Genomic DNA, 21009 nt, shown 5'->3' with positions numbered 1-21009 from the left:
CTTCTCCCTCCTTATTTCTTTTTTAGTTGTCCTCTGTTGGTCTTTGTAGGCTTCCCAATCCCCTGGTTTCCCACTGCTCTTCACTGCATTGTATGCTTTCTCTTTAGCTTTTATGCTGTCCCTGACTTCCCTTGTCAGCCATGGTTGCCTCGTCCTCCCTTTAGTATGCTTCTTCTTCCTAGGGATGAATTTTTGCTGTGTCTCCCAAATTACTCCCAGAAACTCCTGCCATTGCTGTTCCACTGTCTTTCCTGCTAGGCTCATCTCCCAGTCAATTCTGGCCAGCTCCTCCCTCATGTCTTTATTCAACTGTAATACCGTTACATCTGATTCCAGCTTTTTCCTCTCAAATTGCAGGGTAAATTCTATCATATTATGGTCACTTCCTCCTAAGGGTTCCTTCACCTTAAGCTCCCTTATCAAATCTGCCTCATTACACATCACTAAGTCTAGAATTGCCTGTTCCCTTGTGGGCTCCACCACAAGCTGCTCCAAAAAGCCATCTCGTAGACATTCCACAAATTCCTTTTCTTGGGATCCACTACCAACCTGATTTTCCTAGTCTACCTGCATATTGAAATCCCCCATGATCACTGTAACCTTGCCTTTCTTACACGCCTTTTCTATCTCCTGGTGTATCTTGTGCCCTACATCCTGACTACTGTTCGGAGGCCTGTACATAACTCCCATTATGGTTTTTTAACCTTTGCGGTTCCTCAACTCTACTCACACAGATCCTACATCATCTGTCCCTACGTCGTTTCTTGCTATCGATTTAATTTCATTTCTTACTAACAAAGCAACCCCACCCCCTCTGCCAACCTGCCTATCTTTTCGATAGCATGTATATCCTTGGATATTTAGCTCCCAGTCCTGATCCCCTTGCAGCCATGTCTCCGTGATGCCCACCACATCATACCTGCCAATTTCAATCTGCGCCACAAGCTCATTTACCTTATTTCGTATACTGTGTGCATTCAGATACAACACCTTCAGTCCTGTATTTCCCGTCCCCTTTCTCATTGTCGTCCCTTTATCTGATGTGCTTGAAGTTAGATTCCTAGCCCTTTCCAAACACTCTGTCCTATTTTGTGAGACTTTAATAGCCTCTCCTGGGCTCTCCTTTTCAGTTTTTTCATAATTTTCCATGAAGTTGAATCCACCCCCCCACACGCTAACCTGCTGCTTTGTTTCCCATTAGTCATACTTCTTGGAGTTTTACCCTTCCCTTCCCCCCCCCACTTTCTAGTTTAAAGTCCTGTTGACCACCCTATTTACCCTTTTCGCTAGAACATTGGTCCCAGAGCGGTTCAGGTGGAGACCGTCCCAACGGTACAGATCCCTCCTGTTCCAATACTGATGCCAGTGCCCCACGAAATGGAACCCCTCTTTCCCACACCACTCCTTTAGCCACGTGTTTACTTCCCTTATTCTCGCGTCCCTATGCCAATTTGCACATGGTTCGGGTAGTAATCCAGAGATTATAACCCTTGAGGACCTGTTCTTTAATTTAGTTCCTAGTTTCTGATAATCCCCAAACAGGTCCTCTTTCCTAGTCTTACCTATGTTATTTGTCCCGATGTGGACCACAACAACTGGATTCTCCCCCTCCCTCTCCAATATCCTTTCAAGCTGGTCAGAGATGTCCCTCACCCTGGCACCGGGCAGGCAACATACCATGCGGGACTCTCGATCCTGCTTACAAAGGATGCTATCAATTCCCCTAATTATAGAATCCCCTACAACTACCACTTGTCTTTTTGCTCCCCACTCTTGAATGGCCTCCTGTGCTCTACACAGAGTACCCAGCCTCTGCCCTGGCCTTGCGACCAGTGTTGATGTATCTGGTCCAGTTAAATTTCTGGCCAATGGTAACTATGGGAATTGGATGATGGTGCTGTAGTTGTCTCTTGTTTAGGATTATTTACCACTTATCAGTCCATGGCACTGTTCAAAGAAGAGCAGGGAGTTCTCCTGGTGTCCTGGCCCAAATTTGCCCCTCAATCGACACTGCACAAAACTGATTATTTACTCATTTGCCTCACTGCTGATGTGGGATCTTCCTGCTCCATTTCATACAGCCCAACAGTGATTACATTTCAAAATGCTTCTTTGGCTGTCAAGTGCTTTAGGACAGGAATGCTGCTTTATAAATCCCAAGTTATCCTTTCTCTTTCAAATGACTAGAGTCTCTGCCTTATGTTTGATTGTGAAAAGTGTTCGGCCATGGTAAATACATAGAATACTCGGTATGGTTGTACAAACCCATAGTGGCTTATGCATTAATTGGATCAATATTTACATTTTTGTTCTTTACAATTATTCCCATCAAATTCAACAACTTAACTCCTGCCACTGTGTCCTTTTAAGCACCTTCCCTTCTCAACAGATCATTTCCTGATTAATGAGGCAGGCAGCCTTCCTGTTTCCCTCACCTCTTCCGGTATTCCTTTTAAACAGCTAGGAAGTGGGAAAAGTTGATGCTTGCTGGCTGAGCTTCTCATGTTTCAAAAGTGAAAATAAATCTCTTCTCTCTTCACCTGGTCTCTGGATGACCAGGTGAAATTTGGAGGAATCTGGAGCCTAAATTAATTGAATTTAAATGTTCTTTTCTGCTACAAATGTTCATATTCAAAGTATTTTTTAAAAATGTTGCCAGACTGACTGACTGCATAAACTCAATGCATAGACTCACAGCCAATAATAATCCCATACCAAACCTCTCTTTGCTTCTTGGGTTTGAACAATGTTGAATCCTATTGCAGCAAGTGACTGCTTGTTGAAGTCGAGGGTTAAAAAAGGGAACAGGCAAATCATGTTCTTGCTGTAAATCATATCCCCTGGAACTTCCCCACACACACACCCAACAAAACTTAATTTATCTACGGATCAAGCTGAGAATAAAACATTTTTGATATCAGTATCTAACACTTCCTGATCAGGTGTGCACCTTCTTTTTCATCTAACAATGCTTCTTAAAGCCGTGCTCAAGACGAGCACCCCTGTATTTTTCCTTTTCTATCAGCAGCCATTATTACTCTGCCAATATATAAAAACAACAATATGCATTTATATACCACCTTTAATATTACGGTTCTTCCCAAGGCCCTTCAGAGGAGCGTTATCAAACAAAATTTGGCACCAAGCTACATACATAGATATTAGGACAGATGACCAAACATTTGCCAAAGAGCCAGGTTGTAAGGAGGCTCTAAAGGAGAGAGTCAACATGTAGGGAATTGAGAGCAGCTTGCACTTGGGCCCACTTGGAAATTAAATTGAAACAACTCCAGATTTATTTCAGCTAGGACAAACAGAAACAGCAAAGATAGATGTCAAATTTCCATCAGTCTTGCTAGATTTGAATGCTGATCCCAAAAGTGCAAGGATTGAGTTCAAAAGCAGTACAATCCTATTGTGCTTTTGAGTGGGGAGCGGAAAAGCCGATATACAAGGTTATTCAAAACAAACATGTCTAGTCTTGACAAGGCTTCTATTTCTGTAGCCCCACTCCCAATGGAAGATATTGAGAGAATGGCTGCTCTGTGCATGAAGGACCTTGATGAAGAAGCCTTTGATGACGATGTGGATGATGATGATGCAGACTTGATGGTAAATTAGTTTTGAAAAAACCTTTAATATTCACTGCTTTCACTCGCTTTCTTTTCTCCAGCTTCGTTGGTAATTGGGAAAATCATTGTGTTATGTGACCTGAGCACCATTAGCACTCAACACTACACCAATAGACAGTGCTACTACTAACGCTTCAGATGGAAAGCAAACTGTTGAGAAGCCCTTGCCTCAGCCAGAGTATCTCATTCTGCATTCCATTCCTAACATAGACTATGGACATTTGTCAGTGCCTAGCATTCAAATCCTTTAACCATTTAGGTAATTAGACATAGACCACAAAGGACCATAGACAAATCTCTCCATTAGAGAGAGACAATTGGTTAAATATGAGGGGCACCACTCTACAAGGGTGCGGCAAGGTGAGGAAGTGGGCCTCCATGAATTACCACAGCCGGTATGGGGATTGAGCCCCATGCCGTTGGCATCACTCTGCATCGCACTCTAGCCATCTAGCCAACTGAATTAATCAACCCCTACCCTTTAACCATTAAAATGTGAAGTAAACTGTGCCCACTATCGTGGTTGCTTTCCAGTCACATTATGATGTTGAAGGCTTGCAGAATATAATGAAGCCATTGTGCACTTAGCATTTAAATATTGTGCTCCTGATTTAACGTTTACATGCAAGGACTTTCACAAACTAAACCTGAGACCATGTTGGTGTGACTGGTTCAGTATTGCACACACTATTTTTCCCCCAAGACATGCTTTCAATTGGAGCTACAAACTGCCATACCCATGGGCTTTACAAGCCCAAGAGCATGTTTAATATTTAGTTTTGTTTACCGTAAGGCTTGGTGTTTAGTGTTTTAAACATATTCATGGATTTTACTGCCAAATGTCTTTGTAACAAACAGTTGCAATACGTGTTTTCAATTAAGAGACTTCCTCCTGCAGCTTTAGGTACAGTACCATTAACGGTTGCAGGTGGAGGTGGAAAGGGTTAGGAGAACAAGATTGATGTGCTAATATAATGAGTTTTGCACATGACATTGAGACACATTTGCTGCCCATTCTACCTGGAATTTTCCAGTCCACCACAAAGCTGTATGTATTCTGTTGCTTGCTCTCCCATCTGTCATTATTATTTCTACAAGTGCTTGTTAACCCCTTCCTTCAATGAGCATTTAGTTTACTTCCATTTACCATCATCCTCTTTCAGCTTGTCTCGATCAGTTTTTCAAACAGCTGCACACTATTTCAGGCATTACAGGTGTTGAATCAAAACCAAAATAGCTGGAAAAACTCAGCAGTCCTGACAGCATCTGCGGAGAGGAATACAGTTAACGTTTTGAGTCCGTATGACTCTTCATCAGAACTAAGGAAATATAGGAATGTGGTGAAATATAAGCTGGTTGAGGGAGGTGGGACAGGTGGAGCTGGATAGGGGGCCAGTGATAGGTGGAGGCAAAGAAGAGATTGCCAAAGATGTTATAGGCAAAAGGACAAAGAGGTGTTGACGGTGGTGATATTAGCTAAGGAATGTGCTAATGGTGACATTAAGGGTAGAAAGCAGGACGAGCAAGGTACAGATAGCCCTAGTGGGGGTGGGGGGAAGGGATCGAAATAGGCTAAAAGGTGGAGATAAAACAATAGATGGAAATTCATTTAAAAATAATGGAAATAGGTGGGAAAAGAAAAATGTTTTAAAAAATTCTAACTTACTGGATTACAGATGTTGAGATGGGAGGACAGTGAAGAGCAAGATTGTACTCAGCCCAGTGGCCTTGACTGGTCCATTCTCACTGCTGAGCCAGATGGCCATAAGTGCAAGGCCCACTCCAGAGACTTGAGCACATCATCTAGATTAGTACTCCAGTGTAGGATGGAGGGAGTACTGCTCTTTTCAGGTGCCGCCTTTGGAATTTTTTTTAAAATGATTTCAGGTGATGTGGGCATTGCTGACCAGCCCAGCATTTGTTGCCTACCCCTAGTTGGCCTTGAACTGAGAGGCTTGCTAGGCCATTTCAGAGGGAAATGAAGAGTCAACCACATTGCTGCAGGTCTGGAGTCACATGCGGGTCAGACCAGGCAAGGATGGCAGATTTCCTTCCCTAAGGGATATTTGTGAACCAGGTGCGTTTTTAAAACAACCGATGATGGGTTCATGGTCACTATTACTGAGACTAGTTTTCAATTCCAACTTTATTAATTGAATTTAAATTCCACCAGCTGCCATGGTGGGATTTGAACCCATATCCCCAGAGTGTTAGCCTGGTCCTCTGGAATCCAGTGAAATTACCGCTATGCCAGCATCTTCCCAGTGTCAACCTGAGATGCCCTCAGGTTGCAAGTAAAGATCCCATATCACCTTTGGAAGAAGAACAGAATTCCTGATCAATATTTAGCCCGCAGCCCAAATCTGTCAAACAGATTGTGTTTAGCACATTGCTGTTTATGGGATCCTGCTGTGCACAAAGTGGCTGCCATGTTTCCACAGTGACATCGCTTCAGAAGCACTTTAACTGTAAAGTGCATTGAGATGTTGTGTCATCGTGAAAAATGCTATATAGGTGCAAGGTCTCTCTTTTTAAGGAATCAGGGTTTGCACCTCTCATATAGCATTAATTAAATAAGATATTGGACTGAACTAGATTTGTTGAGTAAATCAGTGAGTGGGTACACAAGACCCTTGTCTTTTAGGCTTAGGAGTGATATGCCTGGAATTACTCCACAACCTTGTTGATTGATAAAGAGAAACTGTTGGTTTTTTCTCTTACAATTTCAGCAGAACAACAAACTATGGCCTAATGCAGATCCTTCAACTTCTCTTTCACTCCAGGTTTAACTTCTGCTGGAATAAAAACAGAAAATGCTGGAAATACCTAGCAAGTCTGGCAGCGCATCTGTGGAGAGAGAAACAGAGTTAACATTTCAGACCATGACCTTTTGTCATAATTCTGATTCTGTCTGCACCGATGCTGCCTGACCTGCTGAGTATTTGCAGCATTTTCTGTTTTTATTTCAGATTTCCAGCATCCGCAGTATTTTGCTTCTAACTTCTACTGGAATTTGCTTTTCCTAACACGGTTGGGTTGACATCATGGTGAGCAACACTGCTAAAATAGGAAGGAACTTTACAAGAATGCATTTATAAGAATGTCCCAATAGAATGAAACCCTTTTTATTTTCCAAAGCTCTGACTATTTTCCAAATTCTTCATCTGCTGATATTAAGAAGAAACTCACTGACGCTCCTTTGTACTTGAAATGAGTGCTTGGGGCTAATTATAAACATGTCTTGTTTGTGTTTTAAAATAAGCTGCGTGGTGTCTTGACACTATTTTGATGAAGGTATTGCTTATCTAGGCTGAACTGAATGAAGTGCTGGAGGACGATAGACAGAACGAGAATGTACCACCCCCTGTAGAAGGTAAACCTGCTGCTGATTATATTCCACAGGTAGGTTGTGGCCTTGTCTCCTTGATCAATTTTCCAAAAAAAAATAATTAATTGATATTGTCTCTTGCAGTTAACTCTCTCTTTTGACATTGGTGCTGTAATTAGTACATTTTATTTTGTTTCTCTCCCCTTTAAAGAATGACACACTCTACACATGGGCTACCAGCCCTCGAGGGTTATCTCCAGTTTGTTGTTGGCATGATGTTTTAAGAAGGGACTAAAATCTCCCTCGATTAAGATCATTTGGTTAATAGTGTGTGTGCAATGAGACTACCATACTTGGGAGTGGAGCACACAAAACAGTTCAGATTAGTTCAGACAAGGAAAAGGCAAGGAGAGTTTTATTTTCTGTGACAAATTATTGGGATATGGAATGCATTACAATGAACGTCTGTCACAGCTTCAATGACGCATTGTGGCATTTAAGAAGAAATTAGATGATCACTTGAATAAAAATATCAGAAGATTTGAGAAAAGAGTAGATTGGAACAAATTGCCCTTCTGGGCCAAACAAGCTCCTTATATTTTTAAGTTTTAATGATGTTTGCATCTCTGAAAAAACTTAATGGATTTTCAAAACCAGGGCTGCTTGGATCCAGTGTCGTAGTCACTCAGTTGGACAATATAATTCATTGCTTCCGAAATAGTACTTCTCCTTGTCCGAATCCCCTATCACTGTTTGCACGCTCTTCCTCTCCTCCTGTGCAGCTGTGCCACTAGTTAGTGAGTGAGATGGACTCAGGGGACTCCTGCACGATCTGCCTGATCCTCCTAGACTGTCTGGCTGTTAACTCATTCCCTCCCTGCCTGCACTCTCTTAACCTCTGGTGTGGCCACCCCTCTAAAACATGCTATCCACATAGTTCCTAGCCTTGCGATGTGCCATTGTGACTCCAGTGGTCACTCGAGTTCTGAAACCCAAAGCTCGTGTTTCTGCAGCTGATGACACTAGGAAGGACCGTGGGAAGTACCGAGGATCAGAGGGACCTTGGTGTGCATGTCCACCGGTCCCTTACGGTAGCGGGATAGGTAGGTAAGGTGGTTAAGAAGGCATATGGGATACTTGCCTTTATTAGCCGAGGCATAGAATATAAGAGCAGGGAGGTTATGCTGGAACTGTATAAGATGCTGGTTAGGCCACAGCTAGAGTATTGTGTGCAGTTCTGGAATCCGCATTATAGGAAGGATGTGATTGCACTAGAGAGAGTGCAGAGGAGATTTACCAGGATGTTGCCTGGGCTGGAGAGTTTTAGTTATGAGGAGAGATTGGATAGACTGGGGTTATTTTCCCTGGAGCAGAGGAGATTGAGGGGGGACATGATTGAAGTGTATAAAATTATGAGGGGCATAGATAGGGTAGATAGGAAGGAACTTTTCCCCTTGGTGGAGGGATCAATAACCAGGGGGCATAGATTTAAGGTAAGGGGCAGGAGGTTTAGAGGGGATGTGAGGAAGAATTTTTTCACCAGAGGGTGGTGGGAATCTGGAACTCACTGCCTGAAAGGGTGGTAGAGGCAGAAACCCTCATAACATTGAAGAAGTATTTGGATGGGCATTTGCGATGCCTTGGCATACAAGGCTATGGGCCTAGTGCTGGAAAATGGGATTAGAATAGTTAGGTACTTGTTTGACCGGTGCAGACTCGATGGGCCAAAGGGCCTTTTTTCTGTGCTATAGATCTCTCTGACTCTGTGACCTCTGTTTACAGTCTGATTTTTTTTTTATTTCGTGGAGAAATATCTAAATTGAGAGCATTGTTCCAAACTTAATGTCAAATTTAATTTTGGAGGTGCCAAGTGAAAAGTGCTAAGATTCATTTTACTTTGGATCTTTACCTCCTGTCAGAGAGGATACTCTGAATTCAGAACTAGGTTCCAGAGTTTCATATCTTAGTAAGGGTCCTGGTCCAGAATCTGACATGATCATAGCCAGTCAACAGAATATGATAGTAATTCAGTATCTGCTACAAGAAGCTACTAGTAACTTATACAACTAGATATAATGAGTTTGAGACTGTTGTATCAATCAAAGCATAAATTAATATATTTTTCACTTTGGGATCTAAAGTTAACCAACAATTTAACTTCATGGTATATCTTTTGTAGGTAGCATTTCGCGTTGACACTTAACTGTAATTAAATCTGTTTTTAACTGCAGTCCAATACAACACCTGTAATCACAGATGGACTGGAAGGCACTCTGGCAGAGAGGATTGACATGTACAGATCTGCGATCGAGGCTGCCAAACAATCTGGCGAGAGCTCCAAAATTCGGAGATATGAACGTGGCCTTAAGGTTAGAATAAAATGTTAACTAATTAACTGAGATATCTGCTGGTTAAAGAACTGCTTAAGTGGTACTGGGGCCATATCGACCTGAAAGCATTCCCCCCCACCCCACCTCCAGCCCCTGGTATGTGCTGGGTTACTTCTATAGCAGTTTCCACCATGGATAGAAGCCATCGTTATCTGTAATTCCTCTGTTAGAGAAATCCAAAGCTAATCCTTCCTAAGACAGCAGAATAATCGGGATTCGACATGATGGCAGAGGCTAGACACTAAGAACCATTCACCCACTGTTTTTATTTCTTCCAATAATGCAGGCACTATTGGCCGATGCGTATTAATGGATTCCTGGACAATCAGAATGGATACTTCTGTTTCTGTGGTGTGATGCTGCTTCAATATGAAATGCAACCTCCTTTTGCTTCTGCGTTGAAGTGTCAGTTTAGATTATATCCTCAAGTTCAGAAATAACACACAGCTTCTGACCGTTGGTGACCTATCAGACTTGCACTGTCTTGAAATTGATGGTCAAGGATTTTGACCCACGGTGGTCACAAGCAGAAAACTAGCTTTTTCATTTCCATAACTAATTTTTACTTTGATCTTCTATTTTTAGACTTTACAATCCATGCTTACATCTGTGAAGAAGGGAAGGCATATTAATGAAGAGGACATCCCACCCCCTGTGGCTTCTGGAAAGAGCAGTAATACCACAAAAGCCCCAGCCACCTCCGGGACCTCAACACCTTTAACTGAAAGCAATTCTGTCTCACCTGACCTGACTGTGCCCAGAGAGGACCCAGTGCCAGCAGCACAGCCTGCACCACCTCCCTTATTACCCAAACCAAAGATGTCTGTACCCAAGGTTGCACCACCTCCGCCAGTCAAAAGACCAAACACACTGGTGGAAATGCCACTGCCTGCCAAAATGGAGGCACCTACCCCAGTGGCCAATAACAAAGCAGGTAGGATCAGAATGGCATCTGCAGTCAGCAGATTTCTATTTCTTGAGGGTGTATTTTTCTTTGAACTGTCAGATTTGATTCTGTGTCACCTCTGAGTCAGCAGGCTGTGACTTCAAACCACTTCAGAGACTTGAACACAAAATCCAGACTGACTCTGAGGGAGTGGTGCACTTTTGGAGGTGCTGTCTTTTGGATGAAACATTAAATCCTGTCCCCTCTCGGGGGATCCCATGACACCAGTTCGAAGAAAAGCAGGGGAGTTCTCCCCAGTGTCCAGGCCAATGTTTATCCCTCAGCCAACATCATAATCTGGTTGTTATCTCATTGCTGTATGTGGGACCTCACTGTGCATGGATTAACTGCTTCGGTTTCTATGCTATATAAGTGACTATACAGCAGAAATTGCTTAATTACCCTGAAATTTTCTCTAAACAGCAAGTTCCAAAATTATCACAGACCTTACTGATGGCAGCTTTACAATGTAATTTTCTGATAATCTCATTTGCACATGTCAGAACTTGGGGTGTAAGATGAGCAGAAATCAGTTCAAGAGAAATATGGAGCTTACAACATATTCTGTCTCTTTCTTAAGTTCCTCTGCATTAAAAAATGGAGTTTAAAACTGTCAGACCAGCCTCTTTGCATATTAAGTGTAGTGTGTTTAAGACAACATAATAATTGACGTTCAATGGCATTACCATCACTGAATCACCCACTACCAACATCCTGGGGGGGTTACCATTGACCAGAAACTGAACTGGACTAACTAGGTAAATATTGTGGCTACAGGAGCAGGTCAGAGGCTAGGAATCGTGTGACAAGTAACTCACCACCTGATTCCCCGAAGCCTGTCCACCAGCTACAAAGCACAAGTCAGGAGTGTGATGGAATGCTCTCCACTTGCCTGGATGAGTGCAGCTCCCACAACACTCAAGAAGCTTGATACCATACAAGACAAAGCAGACCGCTTAATTGTCACCCCATCCACAAACATTCACTCCCTCCACCAGCGACACACAGTACCAGCAGCGTGTACCATCTACAAGATGCACTGCAGGAATTCACTAAGTCTCCTTAGACAGCACCTTCCAAACCCATCACCACTGCTATCTGGAAGGACAAGGGCAGCAGACAGATGGGAACACCACCGCCTGGAAGCTCCCCTCCAAGCCACTCACCATCCTGACTTGGAAATATATCGCTGTTCCTTCACTGTCGCTAGGTCAAAATCCTGGAACTCCCTCCCTAACAGCACTGTGGGTGTACCTACACCACATGGACTGCAGCGGTTCAAGGCGGCAGCTCATCACCACCTTCTCAAGGGCAACTAGGGATGGGCAGTAAATGCTGGCCCAGCCAACGAAGCCCACATCCCATGAATGAATAAAAATGAAATAATTGAAGCCTTTTGGATTTTAATGTATCTCATTCTGATGCCATTAAATGCATTTGAAAATACATAGACGGGCCCTCCTTGAAGAGCATTTAAACAAAAATTGTTTAAAAAAATCAAGAGCAACATTAGAAATGTAGCTTTGTGCCTTTCTGCACCCAGAATTCTAGTCATGAAATTTTATAAATGCAGGAAACGTGTGTTCTCTGGTCTTTTGCATGAGGGGGCAGGGCTATGCTAATGAAAGGCACAGGGTTTTGGTTGAAGTTTCATTGTTGTAAAAGATCGAGGAAACTAGTGAGTGAGTCGCTTGGGCCTGAATTGCCTATCTTTTACACTAAAAATCATCTTTAGGTCAAACTGTTGTCTGGGCAGAAATTCCAGGTTTGCATGTTTAAAAACAACACATTGGTTTATAAAGAGCATGGAATTGCTTACAGGTGTACTCCTGAATGCCAGGCAGAAGAAATACCTTGTGAAGCCTAGAAGATATAACAAATACATTAATTTTGAAGCATATCTTTAACTACTGTGAGTTTAGTGCTTTGTTTAACTGCAGAGCCATTGAATCAAGTGATGCTGAAGTTTGTTTCACTGAATGTTATGTAGAATTACAAACCGTCATTTGGTATTATAGAACTTGAGTATTGCTGAGAAAAGAGACATGTTGAAGCTTTTTTTCTTGCACTCATCATGACACTTCACAAGAATACCAATATAAGGGGAAGACAACAATTTATACTGCATGAGAAGAGAGTGCTAATTGGTTGGCAAGTGGACTCTGGTAGAGGTGTTGCCATGGTGCATTCTTAGTATTCTTGCAAAGTGTCCTGATGAGTACAAGACAAAAAGCTTCGACATGTCTCTCTCTTTTCCAGAATTACAAATCTTCCATTTTTCCAGCTATTCCCAATATGCATGAACATTGGGACAATTCTTGGGCCAGACTGCTGGGGTAAAAGTCTCCTTTAGCTTGAAGGCTGTAAAAGTTTAAAGAGAAGTTTGAACCTAAGCTGAATGACAAGAAGGGGAAAGTCTTTGTGTAGTTCAGTCCGCACCCTCTCAATTCCCATGCAATTAACGGAAAACTGGCAGAAATCTACCTTCATGTCACTCACTGGTGCCACTGTTGTTGAATTATTTTTATGAATATGAGGCACTGCAATCCTGCTAATCTATAACCTTTTTCTATTCTATATTTTGCTTAGTATCAATCAATTCAAGCATGAAGGGCACTGCGATGAGCAGACAGAGAGAATACAAACTGGCAGCACTGCAAGCCAAACGCGGTGGGGACACCGAGCTTGCGACAAAATACTACCGAATAAGTAAGGTGAGACTAAGGCCAAGCTGCAGTAACCCTTGTGATTCAAGCAGACAGCAGCAACTTGGACAGAATCTGGATTACATGTAAGATGTGGGTGGTGTGGAGACCTGACAGCACCCTGGCCAAAGCCATGGTTAGGCATGTTGTAAATGTTTACTATCCAGTTTTTAATGTGTTAAGAGCTCATGTTCATAAAATGACTGGTACATTGCGCTGATGATGGATTAAGTTCAATAGTCTAGACTAGTTTGGCTGTTGATGGTAAAGATCTTGCTGAAGAGTATTTAGTGAGTCTAAATCGGTTTCCCTTAATGTTGACCCAGAGCACAAAACTACTGTAAAACTAACTTAATGTTAAGTAGACAGCCTCACCCATAGAGGGCACTGGATGACTGGTGAAGGAAATGGAAAAAAAACATCACAGAGATTTACTTGGCAACTGGGAGCGCTGACACTGGGTACCTGAATGGAAAGTGTTCCGTGCCCCTGGTTTACCCCTAACCTTTACTGCGAACAAAGCTCACAAGAGAAAGCAAGTGGGAAATGTAAAAACGGATTTTTATTAGGGAGGGGTATTAAGGAAGCAGGCAGGGAGAGAGATGGAGCTGAGTTACTGATCAGCAATCCAGCTGAATGGCAGAGCAGGCTCAGGGTTGAATGGCCAACTCCTGTTCCTATGTCCTTAATCAGCATTTGGAGGATGGGGGAAGGAAGATAGTGCTTCAGCATTCCAGGCAGGGCTGCCGTTTTGCCTTTCATTCAACTGGAGGCTGTGCAGAAAATACAGATTTAACCTTATATCTTTAACAGCTTTTTGTTTTTCTGTTCAAACCAGAAATTTGACCCTATTCTTGAGGCACTGGATAGAGGAGAGAGCGTGGACTTCAGTAGCCTGCCACCCCCTTTCGGTATGCACTGAATCAGTTGTGCGTTGGTCATCAGTATATCTTCGTGCTTCTATCGATGTGGTCCTTGATTTTTGCAATATGTTGTGGGAATCAGTTCTTACCATCTGTATTTAACCTGGGGTTCTGAGCTGAGAAAACTGAGCCTAAAACTGAAAGTTCTGGAAAAACTCAGCAGGTCTGACAGCATCTATGGAGAGAGAAAAACAGAGTTAATGTTTCAAGTCCGTATGACCCTTCTTCAGAACTGAAGAGAAGTGGAAATGAAATGAAATTTAAACTGTCTAAGGGTGGGGTGGGGCAGATGGAGCTGGATAGAAGGCCAGCGATAGGTGGAGACAAAGGAGGGATGGACTAAGCTGTCATGAACTAAAGGACAAGGGGACTGTTAATGGTTGTGGTTAGTGCTAAAAAAGGTGCTGATAGTGACATAAAGGTAAGAAAGCAGAATGTGATAATAGCAGAACAAGGGTAGCATTGTGTGAAAGAACAACATGGAACAAGGGACAGATGACCCTGTAGGGGATGGGGTGGGGGGGTAAGGATAGAAAATAGGTTAAAAAAGGGGATAAAACCACGGATAAATGAATTAAAATAAAATAACTGGATAAAAAATAAAAATGAATGTAGAAGAAAGGGGATTTAAAGAGGCGGTGAGAATGGAGGACAGCTCATGATCTGAAGTTGTTGAACTCGATGTTAAGTCCAGAAGGCTGTAAGGTGCTTAATCAGAAGGTGAGGTGCTGTTCCTCCAGTTTGCATTGGCCTTCACTGGAATACTGCAGCAGGCCAAGGACAGACATGTGGGCATGAGAGCAGGGTGGTGTGTTGGGAACAGCGGATGCAGTTGATCAAATTGAAGGAGGTGCAAGTGAAACGCTGCTTCACCTGGAAGGAGTGTTTAGGCCCTTGGGCAGTGAGGAGGGGGGAGGTAAAGGGGCAGGTGTTGCACCTTCTGCGATTGCATGGGAAGGTGTCATGGGGAGGGGATGAGGTGTTGGGGGTGATGGAGGAGTGGGCCAGGGTGTCCTGGAGGGAATGGTCCCTACGGAATGCTGATAGAGCGAGGGGAAGATGTGTTTGGTGGTGGCATCATGCTGGAGTTGGCAGAAATGGCGGAGGATGATCCTTTGAATGCAGAGTCTGGTGGGGTGAAAAGTGAGGACAAGGGGAACCCTATCATGGTTCTGGGAGGGAGGGAAAGGTGTGAGGGCAAAGACACGGGAGATGGGTCGGACACGGCTGAGGGCCCTGTCAACCACCTTAGGGGGGATGCCTCGGTTAAGAAAGAAGGAAGACATGCCAGAAGCGCCGTCTAGGAAAGTGGCATCATCGGAACAAATATGGCGAAGGAACGGAGATAATGGGATGGAGTCCTTGCAGGAAGCAGGGTGTGAGGAGCTGTAGTCGAGGTAGCTGTGGGAGTCGGTGGGCTTGTAATGAATATTGGTGGGCAGTCTGTCACCATTAATGGAGACAGAGGTGTCAAGGAAGGGAAAGGTCAGAGATGGACCATGTGAAGACCTGAGTTTTTCGAGCATTTTCTCTTTTTGTTTCAGATTTCCAGCATCCACAGTATTTTGCTTTTATCTTAGAGAGTTGGCAGTCAATTAAATACTAAGATAAAAGCAAAATACTGCGGATGCTGGAAATCTGAAACAAAAACAGAAAATGCTGGAAAAACTCAGCAGGTCTGACAGCATCTGTGGAGAGAGAAAAACAGAGTTAAATCCTGTCGGAGGGAAGAGCAGTACTTCTTCAAGGTGGGCATTCCTGGAAGTGTTTAATCGGCTGCCACTTCTCTTCCAGGAATGCCCACCTTGAAGAAGTACTGCTCTTCTCTCCGACGGGATTTAACTCTGTTTTTCTCTCTCCACAGATGCTGTCAGACCTGCTGAGTTTTTCCAGCATTTTCTGTTTTTGTTTAAGATTTCTGGCATCCGCGATATTTTGCTTTTATCTAGAACTGTAAATTTCACTTGGCTGTTTCCATTGCTTATTTGGGGTCTCTTTCTCTCCCCAGATCCTTTACCGAAGGACCAACCGTCAATCCCCACTCCTCGTCCAACTGCTCCCTCAGTCCCAGCCATCTCTTCTGCACAGCCACTGGGTTCATCAGGTGGGTCTTGCATCCGATGGGTCATCCTGTGCCCTCTTGTGAGTTTGGAATAATTCTGGTGTTTTTCTTCTGGTTTTCTCCCCTTCTGTCCTACTAAAGAGCTGACTCTCGCTGGGATGCGGCTCCTTGCATTTGGTCACCTTGCCAAACTGACTATTCTTCATATTGCGGTGATGATTCATGGATAGCAAAACAGTCAAGCCTAATCCTGTCCTCCCCTCCCTTTCTGGTGGGGATCACTGGATAGTGATCAGGGATGCTGGCTGATTTTCTTTTTTTTAATCCCTCTAGTTTAGTAACCCGACTGTTTCTTTACCTGAGGTTAACTCAGCACAGACTGGAAATAGAGCCATAGACCCTTCCAGTCAGTACAGCTCGATTCCAGACTGGACTGCGTGTTTGTGCAAAATATACATAAATGGCAGACAGGAAAAGTCCAACTAATCCAATCAAGTCTACCCCTTTCAATCATAATACACATGAAAGTCATGAGCATTGATGTCTCACCCTTCAGCAGCCATCTAATCTAGAATACGTTTTTAGGAAAAAAGCCCTCAGCAAGTTCAGGGAAATTCCACACCAATTCTCAAAGGCAATCAGCAGACAAGAGTGGCCATGAGAAAATAAAACCTAACATCTCATTCTACGCTTGAATAACTTTTGTATGGATGTGCCCTGGTTCTCCCTATTCCACTCAATTCAAATAGTCTATCTGCATGGACAAGATCTAGACCCTTTGTTAATAAGAACATAAGAAATAGGAGCAGGAGTAGACCAACAGCACTGTGGGTGCACCTACACCACATGGACTGCAGCAGTTCAAGAAGGCAACTCATTACCACCTTCTCGAGGGCATTTAGGGATGGGCAATAAATGCTGGCCTAGCCTGTGATGCTCGCATCCCATCAATGAATAAGATTAAAAAATATGGCTGAGTCTGCTCCGCTATTCAGTACAATCATTGCTGATCTTCTGCTTCAACTCCACTTCATTCCTACTCTCCAGATCCCTTGATGCCCCTGAGAGACCAAATGTCTATCTCAGCCTTAAATATACTCACCAATGTGCGTCCACAATCCTCTGGGTTAGAGAATTCAAAGATTCACAACACTTGACTAAGTTTCTCCTCATCTCAGTCCTTCTCCTGGGACTATGCCCCTGTCTTCTAAATTCCCAAGCCAGGGGAAACAACCTCTCAATGTCTACCTTGTCAAGCCCCTTTCTGAATCTTGCATGTTTCAATGAGATCACCCCCCATTCTTCTAAACTTAAGGTAATAGAGACGCAATTTACTCAGCCATTCCAGAGAAGATATACCAGATTAACACAGCCTCTACTCGTTATTTTAAATACATCAGTACATTCTCACTCCCAATGTCTAGCTTACCTAGAAAGAAACACACAGCCTGTCGTGATACCCAGGGGCTTTTACACTATGCATCAATTTAATGGACCTCCCTGGACCTTTCCCAGGGCCTCCAATTCACTGAGCCAGTCCAGACACTACCCATGTCCTGAATGTTGCACTACCTGATGGAATGTGATAACAGCAAGCTTGGAGGATCACAATATGACCGATAAGAATCACCACAGATTTATGAAAGGGAAATCTTGTTTGACAAATCTGTTAGTTTTTTTGAGATAGCAACTAGCAGGGTAGTTTCGGGAGGGGGTTGTGGGTGTTGGGGGGCCACTTCTGGATGCCGTGCATTTGGATTTTTAAACAAACTTTGATAAGATGTCACCAAGGGGTTATTACACAAAGTTAATGTTCATGGTATGGGGCAAATATATGGATTGAGATTGGGAACAGAGGAATAAACAAGTAACTTTTGGATGAGCAAGCTGTACCCAGTGAGGTACCTCAAGAATTAGTGCTTGGGCCTCATCTATTTTCAATACGTATCAATAAGGTGGATGAGGGGATTGAGACTAATGTATTCAGGTTTGCTGATGATACAGATTTAAGTGTGAAAGTAAGCTGGACCGAGGACGCAGAGGCTGCAAAAGGATATAAGCAAGTTGAGTGAGTGGGGCAAACATGTTGTAAATGGAACATAATATGGAGAATTGTGAAGTTATCCACTTTGGTAGGAAAAATTGAACTTCTTAAAATAGTTGAGGTCTAGGAAATATTGTCAATCAGAGGGGATATCAGTTGTTTCTGATGAAAGCTCACAACTTGAAATGGTAACACTGTTTGTTTCTCTCTCTACAGATGCTGCCAGACCTGCTGAGTGTTTCCAACATTTTCAGTGTTTATTTCAGATCTCCAGCATTGGCAGTATTTTGCTTTTGGACTAATGACAAAGTTAACATGCAGGTGTGGCTCGCCATTGGGAAAGCAAATGATACGTTAGCCTTTATTAGAAAGGGATTGGAGTATAAGAGTAAAGAAGCCTTGCTGTCATTGTTTGGTCCTTGGAATACTGTGTACAGTTTTGGTCCTCTTTCCTAAAGAAGGATATACTAGCCTTTGAGGGAGTGCAACAAAGGTTCACCAGTCTGATTCCTGGGGTGAGGGGATTGTCTTGATGATTGAGTAGACTAGGCCTATGCTGCCGAGAGTATAGAAGAATGAGAGGTGATCTCATTGGAACATATAAAATTCATAAGCGGCTTGACCAGGTAGATGCTGGGAGCATGTTTCCCCTTGGAGAGTTTGGACTCAGTTGTCAGGCTCAAAATAAGGGGTTGGCCATTTAGGACTCTGGTGAGGGGAATTGTCTTCAGTTAAAGGGCTGTGAACGACTGGAATTCTGTATGCCAGAGAGCTGTGGATACTCAGTTGTTGAGCATATTCAAGACAGAGATTTATAGACTTTTGGATACTAAGAGAATCAAGATGTATTTGGATAGCGGAGGAAGGTTGGTTGAGGTTGAAGATCAGCCATGATCATATCAAATGGTGGCACAGGCTCCAAAGGGCAGAATGGCCTCCATCTGCTCCAGTTCTTATGTTCTCATGTCTATAACTTGTCACAAATTTTCTGTCTTTTGGAGAATATCATTATTTATATTATTATAAACTTCACACTCCCTTAACTCATTGACAGCACATTGAGGCCAATGGAATATTTGTACTACCATTTCTCAAAGTTCAAGCATTGAGTAACTGCTGGTAACTCCACTGCAAACTTGTCGGATTCCAGTATCCAGGAAGAGCCAGTTTTTAAACATCCCAGTTATTCTTTGCGCAATTGACCCTATGGAACCTTTCAAATGTATAGTATTGTCATTAACGGGAGCACAAGTTCCTCACTTTGACTGTACACTGTTTTTACCTGGATTAGAACAAGTCATACACAATCAAGGCAGTGGTTGTTCTGTTTCAGTACCCAGTGTTGGAGCACTTATCACATGAGGCATGTTGACTAAATGGAGCTTTGGCCTTCTCCCAAGGCTTTTTGTAAATGTCGCTGAACTTGTACTTCCAGTGACCTGATGCAGAATTGCAAATACAGAACTGAGCCCTTTGAGTGATCAGGGTTTTTTTCCTTCATATCTGCAGGTATTCCACCTCCCCCTAAAGATGTCATGGAGGCCCTTCAACAGAGAATGGACAAGTACAAGTCTGCTGCTGCACAGGCCAAGAATGCCGGGAATGACCGGAAAGCAAGGATGCATGAGCGTATAGTCAAAGTAAACCAGCTTCAAAAAAAACTCATTTTGAACTCTGCTCAAACTGAAAATATTTTTCTTATTGAACATTCTGAATTTTAAGAGCCGTGTTACGTTGCTATTCAGGTTCCCTCTCCCACTTTATTTTGAAAGTTCAAAACGGGTTAGAGTGAGGAGGCAGCACATTTTACATCCCTCCCAATAATTATTAAACTAAAGGAGAAATAGAGTCAGAAGAGATGCAAGACAGGCTGCTGACTCGCTATCACCATTTCACATTTGCACATAGTCTAGATCTATCCTCCCTGTCTCGCTCCGTCCCACTGTTTGCCTTGGGTATTGCCTAGAACTTTTACTTAACATGCTCGTCTCTTTCTGCTCCTCTTTTGTTTTTCTCCATTTGCTAAAAGTTTAAAATGTGTCAGTTCAAAAGTGTATTTTCCCCACTATATATTCATACTGATTTTGTGTATGAGTGTGAGAGTACAGATTCTGTCCAGCATCTCTCCAGCTTATCCCATGAGGAAATGTGCTACTTTCTTGTCTTTGCACTAATTGAAGGAGGAGTACAGGAGAACAGGAGGAGTACACAGGAGATATGAAAAGATGGTTCAGATTTACTCATCATTGATGGGATTATTGGACGGGGCAGAAACTCAACCTGACAACTCTCTGCTCTCTAAGGCCATGACAACTATTTTAATTAATCTTTCAGCAATACCAGGATGCCATTCGAGCACATAAAGCAGGAAGGAATGTTAATCTTGGTGAACTCCCTGTGCCACCAGGTAAAGAACAGATTTTAATTTATCTTAATCATACAGTACTATTGGAAAGAACATCATGGGCAGGATTTTCCTTTCTTCGGGTGGGTGGGCCCGGGAGCGGCCATGACAGGGACCGCTGCTGATGAGTGAGCTCCGACAGCGGTTTCACGCTGGCTGGTCAATTAACCACCGGACAGCCTGAAAGGTGCACTGAAACATTGAGCTGCTGGGGTGGGGACAGGAGGAGGGCGAGTGCGGACGTCTACGCGTGTGTTGGGGAGTGTGCACTGACAGCTGTCTGAGGGCACAGAGCTGTCTCAGGGAGCTGAAGAATTGGACACTGATCAATACAGATTTTAAAGATGAAATAAACATGTCCCCACATGTGACTCAGTCACACGAAGAGGGACATGTTTGAAATGATGGCAAAAGTTTTTGACTGGTTTTATATTTGCCATTGGAAACCTCATCCTGCCCGTGGATGAGGTTTCGTTAAAAATGCAAAGGCTGCCTGGCCTATTCACCTGTCCACCAACCGAACGGTTGAGTGGGCATCAAAAATTACAAATGAATTACTTGTTTAAAGGCCTTAA

General features: G+C 43.2%; 1 protein-coding gene across 2 annotated transcripts in view; it reads left to right on the top strand.

The window, feature by feature from the left end:
- The window catches only part of LOC144668982 (coiled-coil and C2 domain-containing protein 1A-like), an 87326-nt gene that overhangs the window by 12030 nt on the left and 54287 nt on the right, over positions 1 to 21009 (top strand). For both annotated transcript variants that reach the window (XM_078531516.1, XM_078531517.1), the window contains exons 3-11: positions 3506 to 3612; positions 6942 to 7034; positions 9192 to 9329; positions 9936 to 10284; positions 12886 to 13010; positions 13840 to 13912; positions 15933 to 16028; positions 19540 to 19670; positions 20365 to 20437. In XM_078531516.1, coding sequence (XP_078387642.1) covers positions 3506 to 3612; positions 6942 to 7034; positions 9192 to 9329; positions 9936 to 10284; positions 12886 to 13010; positions 13840 to 13912; positions 15933 to 16028; positions 19540 to 19670; positions 20365 to 20437 — 1185 coding nt within the window. The remainder of the gene's footprint in view (positions 1 to 3505; positions 3613 to 6941; positions 7035 to 9191; positions 9330 to 9935; positions 10285 to 12885; positions 13011 to 13839; positions 13913 to 15932; positions 16029 to 19539; positions 19671 to 20364; positions 20438 to 21009) is intronic.

This window comes from Cetorhinus maximus, chromosome 28, assembly GCF_964194155.1.
Source record: "Cetorhinus maximus chromosome 28, sCetMax3.hap1.1, whole genome shotgun sequence".
NCBI lineage: Eukaryota > Metazoa > Chordata > Chondrichthyes > Lamniformes > Cetorhinidae > Cetorhinus > Cetorhinus maximus.
The sequence above is the reverse complement of the archived record's forward strand: the minus strand, read 5'-3'. Positions and strand labels throughout refer to the sequence as shown.